The sequence below is a fragment of the Anabrus simplex genome, chromosome 5 (assembly GCF_040414725.1).
Source record: "Anabrus simplex isolate iqAnaSimp1 chromosome 5, ASM4041472v1, whole genome shotgun sequence".
In the NCBI taxonomy this organism is placed as follows: domain Eukaryota; kingdom Metazoa; phylum Arthropoda; class Insecta; order Orthoptera; family Tettigoniidae; genus Anabrus; species Anabrus simplex.
This window is the reverse complement of record NC_090269.1, coordinates 150,954,740-150,964,847: the sequence shown is the minus strand read 5'-3', so window position 1 is coordinate 150,964,847 and position 10,108 is coordinate 150,954,740. Positions and strand designations below refer to the sequence as shown.

The 10,108-nt window shown below is 35.4% G+C and overlaps 1 protein-coding gene across 1 annotated transcript in view; it reads right to left on the bottom strand.

Annotated features, from left to right (window-relative positions):
- Positions 1-1,781: 1,781 nt before the first annotated feature.
- Positions 1,782-10,108, bottom strand: part of LanB2 (laminin subunit gamma-1) — a 1,346,184-nt gene continuing 1,337,857 nt past the window's right edge. Inside the window, exon 27 of the mRNA XM_067147161.2 lies at positions 1,782-8,457. Within this exon, the coding sequence (XP_067003262.1) occupies positions 8,335-8,457 (123 nt within the window). The 3' untranslated portion in view covers positions 1,782-8,334. The remainder of the gene's footprint in view (positions 8,458-10,108) is intronic.

The window sequence follows — 10,108 nt, the reverse complement described above, 5'->3', positions numbered from 1 at the left end:
TTTTTCTTGTAGTAACCCAGATATGGATACTGAAAAATCATGAAATCGCTTACTAATGAAGACAAAATTAAAATCCAGGAAGTGGACAGACATTGACATATTTCAGCGGTAGCGCGTATCTTGAAACTCATACTTTCGAATTTTGACACAAGTCAATCAAACTACTGTTGCAATCAAGATGGGGGTCAAAGTCATTTTTCGCACATGACCGAGTTTAACCTCCAAATAGTTCATGATCGAAGAGTGTGGCCATAAAACAATGTTTAATAACTCACTGATCCAAAATATGCTTCAACTAGCATTTGTTTTAGAAGGAATGTGATCTTCAATAACGCGCCGATACTTTTATGGACGCCAGTGCAAATGTTTTCATATTTGTTTCTGGTGTTTTACACACCTATTAATACAGTGAAAAGGTTTTCATATTTGTTGTCTCGTCTTTTTCATGCCCATTAATACCCTCATCTCGTCCTTAGAAATTCTAGATAGCCTTCATCTTTCCCTGTGTCCGAACATACATGACGTAAAATGCATGCATGTTGAAAAAAACGTATTGAGTGTTTATAAATCCGTGTATTCAGTAGTACGTTTTCTTGCTTAGCACATTCCCTTTCCTTGTCTGCTGCAGACACATCTTAACGATGTTTTACTTTAATTTGGAAGATACAAAGAGATAAGATCAGAAATGTAGAAATTAGAGAGAGAATCAGATGCACAAAACTGCAAGACAAGAAAATAAACTGAAATGTTGAGGGCACATGGTGAGAATAGATGATGACAGAGTTCCAAAGAGAGTATATACAGAGAAAACAACAGGAAGAAGATGATGAGGAAGGCCCAGAAAGAGGATACAGTGAAGGAGAGTATACAGAAGACAGGAGTAAAAGTAGAAGAAATATTGGAGAGAGGAAGAGAGTGGTGGAGAGTTACACAACTGTGGAGGTGTTTGATTCACAACCCAGAAGAAGAAGAAGAAGAAGAAGAAGAAGAAGAAGAAGAAGAAAACATGTACTCTGCTAAACAAATACATCAGCAGAACTTCCCAAGCAACTGAAATGAGATTCAATCAGAATTATTAATTAAAAGACCAGAAGGGACAATATCAGAAATGAAGTGAACAGGAATAATAATAATTATAACTGTATGGCCTCAGGTACCAGTGCAGATATTTCAATATGACGCCATCTGGCTGTCTGCTCGTCAATTTTGACATTCTGTTTTACTCTAGGCCCACTAGATGGCAGACCGAGTAAACCGAAACTCTCTTGGGCGTCTATGGCTGCGATTTAATGAATTTGTCAGGTAAACACCAAATGTGTCACCAGAGATCGTTTACATGCTGACATCATACGACATGGAGTGTCGAATGGACTTTTTTCCGCCCTTCAAAAATCAGACTACTTCTGCCAAGTTTGAACCCGCTATCTTGGGATCTGGAGGCCGACACTCTACCACTAACCCACAGAGGCAGCTAGTGAACAGGAAGCAAGGTTCCTATAGCCAGTGTTATTAAGAAAGGAGAGAACTACAACCTCAAAGTGGAAGGAAAAAGACCAAGTAAACGTTGGATAGGAACAGTGAAATCGGTGGTGGAGGAAAAGGTATATGTCCAAAAACAAAAAAATGAAGAAATAACATACCCAGGAAACTGGAGTTGAAGAATGATGATGATGATGATGATGATGATGATGATGATGATGATGATGATGATAATGAAGAGTTAGAGAAGGTGGGATTTTACATCAATAATCACCATGAACATAGGACAAGAAGACACCATATGAGGAAGTAGGTTCTTTTTTATTTTCATAGAAATGTCCTTTACATTTGTACTACTGTACCTTTCTATAAAACATGATCTACTGGCAGTGAATGATGCAATGTACTAGTCTTATGTCTTTGGTATAAAAGAATATTGCAGAAGACATTCTCATTATAAATTATCCTACCTACTTAAAAATTACACTTATGTACTAGTATGTAGTTTATGGCACTTCCAATTAAGAGATACAGTAAGTGAGAAATTTACAGCAGAATTCATATTACAGGTAAATCGTGTCACAATCTTGTTGGCACTCCAGTGGTGCTGGTTACAATACACAAATAGAAAAATGAAGGAACACCTGTGGCTTGCAATTGAGAGCAGTGTTTTTCCCTCACGTGCAAATTTTGGCACTTATAGGTCTATTTCACACTCAGCCACTGCAAAGCGATGCAGTTAATGTCTTCAGAGTCACTTCTAGCATTAACAGAATGGAAAGAAACATCCTGCCAGTCTGAGGAAATCAAGTTTTATGCCTACATAAAGTAGAGATGGAGAAACACTCCGATCTCTGTCAAAATGAATGAGGAAGGAGGAAAGAAGATGAATAGGCCAGGTAGTAAGCAACATCTTCACTTGAGGTAATAATTTGTGAAAAAACACTTCTCTTCCTTCAAAACTGGAAGGAAACTGATGACTGAAGAGATTCATATTGCTTCACAGTTGCTTAGTGTGAAATTAGGAGTAGTTTACAAGTATCCTTCCCGCACACTTCACTTCACAATGGCTGAATATTGTTCATGAATGCACACAAAACATTTACGACAATTCTTACACATATGGGAATGCTCTGTAATTACAGGATCTCAACGTCATTCTGTTGTACTTCAAATTTTATTCCTTCCTTATTTTGACTTAGAGAAACCAGATTTATTCTTACTGATGTTCACTGATCTCATCATATTTTAAATTCAGCTTCGGACATTTATCATTCTTGTTTCACTGAATATACAAAAGGACAAGAATTCAACTTTCCATAAACCAACACAAAACTTCTGTTTGAGTGTCTAGGGAAGGAAGTCGTTTAAAATAAATTTCATCGCTATTACATGTTGAAATGGATCTAATGAGTAGTCTTTCAACACTTCTTTGCTCCACAACAAAGACATTTAACACCAATTGATTCTAACTTTGATAAATATTGAATTGTAAGAGACATAGGATATAAATTTCATGTTTTCCGTTTTGATGAATCCTTAATTCGTTAAAATACAAGGAGGGGATGTTTTCACTTAATCAATGCAATATTCTTATAAAAAATACAATTATATTTTAAACTGAGTCACAGTACTAGTTTCAACCTTATGAAGAGGCCATCCTCAGCTGAATACTAATATATACTCTTAAATTCTAAAATAGTATTCTTCACTTATTAATGAATATCACTGTTACTGTCTTTAAAATGTTCCACTCATGGCCTGCTCCTTCTGCTCTGTAATGACTGTGCCAATGCTCTTATTATACGTGCGTCCAACCTTGGCCTAAATAAACCGGGTCGGACAGAGCTTGAAGCAGTCGCAAGGTAGTGACGGGAAGAGCATTTTATACTGAAATAATTGGTGCACAGCAAGTTTTTAAAATCTCATTTTACCATGAAGAGAACATTTTAAAGACAATAACAGTGATATTCATTAATAAGTGAACAATACTATTTTAGAATTTAAGAGTATATTAGTATTCAGCTGAGGATTGCTTATTCATAAGGTTGAAACTAGTACTATGACTCAATTTAAAATATGACTGTATTTTTTATAAGAATATTTTATTGATTAGATAGAAACATCCCCTCCTTGTATTTTAATGAATAAAGTGTTAAGAAACATTCACAAATAGGTTGAAGTGATGTTTTCACACAGTTCTACTATCAAGTTGTTTAAGATGATATCTCAGGGTCCATAATGTTGCAAAGAATGAAAAGCACTCTAAGAGGAGATGGTAGCCAATTTTCATTTACCCTTTTTTTAAAAATCCAATTAACATTGCATTACCGATATTTCTCTCATGGATGTAAAATGTTTTTATCATGGACAACTATTTTGCCTTTCTTTAGCTATTTTTTTTTTTTGACAGTGGATCAATACTCCATTGAATGCCTCAATCCTTTTTGTCCTAGAAGCCTAGTGGGCTTTTCATCTGATCATGTTGAAGGTGTCATGCCCATATATGAGCTGCCAAGTGTCTGCATGACAGTGGCCAGAAAGGTGTTCATTATAGATTGTGAAAATGAAACCACAACAATTGACTAACTCTGGCAGTCTTCCTGGGAAGGCTCAAAGTGTAAACAAAAGTCTGAATGGCTAAGGTATCCAAAAGTGTAAAGTTAGGGGTGGTGGATGTTGGATCAGCTGTAGAACTGGAATTCTACAATAGGATGAACTTGCAAATCAAATGAAAGAAGGCATAGAATACATTGTGCCACAAAGAACAATTGCACATGAAACAGATCATACTGTAGAGTAAGACCAGAAGGTGAAGGTGACAGCTATTCCCCAAAACCTGATTTCTCAGCCACAGAATCTTGCTCAGAACATCATATCTCCCACTACAATCTTCAAGCTAGGTCATGAACTTAAAATGAAATCTATGCAGGAAAAATTACCACTAGAAATTTAAAACTTATGAGAATAAGAATTTGAATTTTCATATTTGTAAAATAGATTACTGAAAGAAAAAAACTAGCTGATGACCATCAATTTAGCTTTCTCTGGATTATATAAATTTATCTTTGTAAAGTTTCAGGACAGAACACACAAAACTAATCAGTTTAACAATCAGTTAAATCTTTTGCACACAAAGCAAGGACTTTTAAAAATATCAACAGGCTTTGATTTTGCTGCATGGTTCAAGATTTTATGAAAGGGAAGAAAATGATACAAATATCTTTCTAAAACTCCCTCACAGCGATAAAGTTTCATGTTGAAATTTTAGCTCTTCTAAGAGTAAGAAACATCATTCTTGCAAATGTTTATCATTAAGAGCTTCAACTAAGTTTCAAGGTACTGTAGAAGGAGAATCTGTCTTAAAGACTTGACAAAATCAAAAGTTTAACTTCTGAAAACTACAAAACGAAGTGAAGTTAATGATCAAATTAAAAACAAGCAACCAGGAATATGAAAACTGATAAACAATACAATTTGAAGGTGAAACGTCAGATACTCAAAACATTTCCTACAAGGTTTTTAATTATCTTTTAAATAAAACTCAGCATGTGTCCTTTAATGCCTGCTTCTTACAGCCCTCCAGGTTCAAATACTGACCCAGTTTTAGACATTACTTTAACATAAGAACTGAAATTTCAACATTTTTTTGCTACCAGTGCGACTAACTTCAAAAATACTTTTAAACATCAATTTTGTCTGTTTGAGGTATCATACCTGAAAATGTCCTACTGAAAACTGGATGACAAAGTACACAGGAATTCTTATTTAATTTCCAAAGATGAAGGTAAATTAAGATGGAAGTTCTTCTCACCATTACAAAATGTGTGGTGCTCAGTTGAGTTCTGTACTCAAAACTCATAAAATCTTTAAACAATGTAAGTGTTAGCAGTATTCAACAAGGCAAGAAGAGGAGAATGTGAGGAAGCAAATCCAAAAAGATACAGATGAATGTTCTAACATGAATTAATCCTTGTTCTCTACAAACTTACCATTTCAAAATATGCATTTTCCTCATGAGGAAGAAAATACATTTTAAACATTGTTTTAAAAATGAAGTAGGGTAATAAGTAAAATGTCAACAGATATATAAAGAACTTTTCTGGAGTCTTCACAAATTCTGAATATCAAGCAAAAATTTCTCAATTAAAAATTTTCCATGGTTTGTGTAGGAGCTACCATCTCCTCTGAAAAGATGGTGATCAGAGTCCTTGAAGAAACAGTTCTAACCAATGTGTAGACAGTCAAAACCATCATGCTGGTTATATTTTCTGAGGAATTTGTTCTTGGTCACTCACAGTACATTTGTTCTGGACACTACTTAGTACACATTCTTCTGGGACCATCTACTGAGCAGGCTTAATATTTGTCAATATTTACCATTTTTATTAAATGAAAATCTCACTATAGCAGAGGTAACATGCACCTTATACAACACATGATTAATAAACAAGACACAGTGCCTTGCTGTCATCACTGTTAGTACTTAATAAAAAGCTACATTTTTTCAACACTTTTCTGTGCTACCAGAATTTAAAACATATGTCATATTCTTTTCTACTTAGTATTTCCAACATTTTGAAAATTACTCAGAGGAAACCAATCCACATATTTACAAAGTTGCTTAAATTTCAGCGAGAGCTCACACAAAGGAAGAGATGTTACTAATCCGATAGGAAACTACGGTCGTACCAAGCAGTGGTGAATGAATAATGAATCATATTCAGAAAAAAAAAATTAATTGATCCTTATTTTTTTTTGTAACTGACTCTCTAACTTCTTTTATACAATCAAATGCGACATGAATTGTAGTTAGCAATGTTGTGTATATGTAAGTACTTAGAAATCTAGCCGTCTGATGCAACTCTAACTTGTACATCTTACGGGAATGTAACTACTTGAATAACAGGATGTTCTGTGCTGACCACTAGCTCAAACCTGACACATTTTAACTAAACATATATTAACATTTGTTACATTTCATGTACCCTGTGGAATGTTCACTTCAACATTAGTGTCAATGTATCAGCAATGGCCACTTCCACTAAGTTGGAGATATTTCATTGATGGAATAAATAGGTCTTTTTATTCAGAATTTCTCTAATTTGTTTTGCATTTACTGTCAAAGAGACAGATTTCTTATCATTTTTGAAAGATAATCATGTAGGAGAGTTAATTACATCCATATTATGGATTTATAAAAAATGAATAGGTTTTGTTTTCATTAGACCGGCTGATAAACAGGTGGCATAATATTAAACATGTGTGATACTGGAGGAGCTTAACACATGCTACTTATGTATGAGTTAGTGGATTACGTCCTGCACATTCTTGGCACAGGATCTATTGTGTAGACCGAATCCTGGAATGATAATCTATGAGAAGCAACCATTACACATTCAAAATGAAACAGATCTAAATAGTGATATATGGATGGGAAGTGCAAGATGGCTCTTGAGATTTTCCAGAAACTAGCAAAATACTCAAACTTGAAAGCAGAGACAAAGATTGCTTAAATGCTACCTTTGGTTAGTGTTGTTATATTTGTGTGAAGTCTGGGGACTTAATGCAGCAACAATAAGCCAAACAGAAGCATTCAAAATGTAGCTTCACAGCAGAATGCTTCATAATCCATGGAGAGCTTGAAAATCCACTCAAGAAGTACTAAGAAAACTTCTAATAACAGTGAAATGCTGAAAATCAGCATGTTCAGGACATGTGCTAAGTGGGTAATCAGTAAGTACCAAGTTTAGAAGATAGAACAGAATAGAAGGTCAAAGAGGTGTTGGAGCATTCTGTCTGGGAAACACTCAAGGTTGGACAGGTACAAGAAACCCTCAGAAGCTTTTGTGTCTTACAGAAAACAGAGATGAATATGTCAAATTGATAGCCAACATCAAGGGACCTAATATTGGCACATTCAAGCAGAAGAATGTCCCTCTTGAGAGCTCTGTCTTCATACACATTGTTCAGGCTTGATCTTCTTCTCTTCCCTGAATACCTGGCACCATATCACTGATGTCTGTCATCTGTTGGTTTACATAATATTTTTAATAAGAATTACGAACCCAGAAAGATCTTGGCCCGGCATGTCACCGTGTGCTATGGTCCTGAAGTATGTAGTTTGAGAACTGCTTTCACACATAATATTCCTGTGCATTTGATATTTTATTGATAGCTGGTGAGATTTTAGCTCACTCCTAGAGAAAGTCTGATTATGTGTTAATTTTCTAATTTAAATTTTGAGTGGGAATATATCTTTTCTTTCACCTTTACAAAAATAACTGCATTTTTACACTACAGTACAACTTTCTTTTTATTGGTGTTAGTTATTCAAGCCGAGGTTATATTTGTTTACTGTTCCTGTTCACTTACTACTGGTCATTTTGTTGCACACTCTCACTTCAATGTTGTCCATAGGTAGAGTAATGAATATAATAGTGTCACAGCAAGCGCTGCTGCTCTACAATTTCCACGATGCCCAACAGACTGTAGCACTGAACAAATTGTCTCCAAAGCATCTTGGAATTCTCAAGATGCACGAATTCAGCCTCAAGTGAGACTATTTCCCATTGCCATATTCATCACAAGTTACATTGGTTACATTTCCTTATGTCTTCAAAATTATAAAGTTCACGGACATTCTTTAAGCTCGAGCACTCCCATAACACAAATATGCTCGTAGCACAAAGACCTGTTAGTGGAATATTTGGTAGCACTGTACATAATAAAAACTTAGCTAAGCAACCCCACTCTTTGGTATGTGCAGACGCTGTGTTGCGAGTCTGAAGGGATACAGGAACACATCACAGTAACTTTGGTGCACTATTCACTGTCAGTCATTAAAGGTGCACCTTATGGTTCCAATTGTAGTCTCTTCCAGCAGCGATCGGGCAAAGCGTTCCGGATGTCCTCGATGTTGGAGACCTCTCTCCGTAGTCTCTCCACTTCTTCTTCGTAGCTTTTCATCAGTTGAACCTGCAGAAAATCAAACATATTAGACATTCCAAATTAAATACACTAAGATCCCGTTAATGTGGATATTGATTGTGTACATAATACCATCAGATGTAAGGCTTTTCAGGCGTTTGCTCTATTAACCAGCGTTTCGTCTTAGGTCTGACACTAGACTCATCAGAGTGGGATGTGTCAGACCCTACCCACTGATGCTGGGGTGTATGCAGGTGAACTTATCAGAAGCCCATTATAACAGGCACAGTCTGATAACTGCATACAGGAGATAAATCTCCACAATGGAATTATTGCCCAACTAGCAATTCCAAATGGAAAATTCTAAGTTCCCATGGGGGGAATTAGATATTTTTCACCAATAGAGCTTTGAATTTGCCATATATAATATCATATCAACATTAACTCGCTCTTGAAAATAACTCTTTAAAAACTTCAATTCAATATGAATCAAGTCATGTGCAGAAAGATAAGAAAGTGTAGAACACACACTAGTGTCAAATCAAGTAATATTCATCTTTATCATATGTTTCCCCCATTTTCCTTTGTTTATCTGGCTTCCTCCTTCCCCTACAATCTTTAAAGATAGCCCCTCTCTGAGTGTTTATGCCTTCTCTTCTGATTAAGGTGTAAAGTTGAAGCATGTTCACAAAGGACTGTGACAAACTGGAACTGATGAGGGGAGAGTCTATTTATATTTTGAAAACGACAGTGTACGTTCTTGTCACCTCCTCCCACATGGCCCTGTGTTCCTACTTGATCCTTACCTAAATACGATATACAGTAAAACCTCCTTAAGATGTTTCTGCAGGGGAGAAGGAAAACAAACTTGTTAAGCAAGAAAATGTACTACTGAATATACAAATAAAAACTATTTAACAAGATATGAAAACACTAGATTCAATATTTTCCGACATGAGGGAATTTTACATTGTGTATCCACGGGTACAGTGAAAACTATATCTACTATTCTAAAGACGAGGGGAAAGTATTAAAAAGTGTGAAAAACATAAGAGAACAAATATCAAAACATTTGCACAGGGGTCCATGAAAATATCAAGGTATTATTGCAGATCACACTCTTTCTAAAACAAATGTTAGTAGAAGCCTTTTATTTCGGAGCAGTGGGTTATTAAACATTATTTTCCAGTCACAATTGAAGGTTACACTCGACCATGTGAGACTGGCAAGAATGACTCTGACCGCCATTTTCAATCAGACAAAACTTTGACTAACTCTAGTGATCAATTTGAAACTCGAAGGTGCGGGTTTCAACATCTGCGCTACCTCTGTACGCTTATTTATGTGGATGACTATCCACTGTCTGACACATTTTAATTTTGTCTTTTATAATTATTGTGCTTTTATAGCTGCATTGGACCACTGTAGTCAATTTCTGTCTGGTCTTCTATGAAGTTTTATGTTTTTTCTTTTCTGATCTTCCAGTATTTCTTCATTCTATCTGATTTTCGTTGTCGTTCTTCTTCTAAAAATGCCCTTTTAGTTGTTTCTCTTTTATCACATTTTGGTAGGAATCTAATTTTATTATTCTTCAATTTATTTACTTTGTTTGATTTATTCTTTAAATCCTCCAGTGTTATGACCAATTCTTTCATGTCTCCTTTTATTTCTTTTATCCAGACAGGTTGTTGCTTTTGTT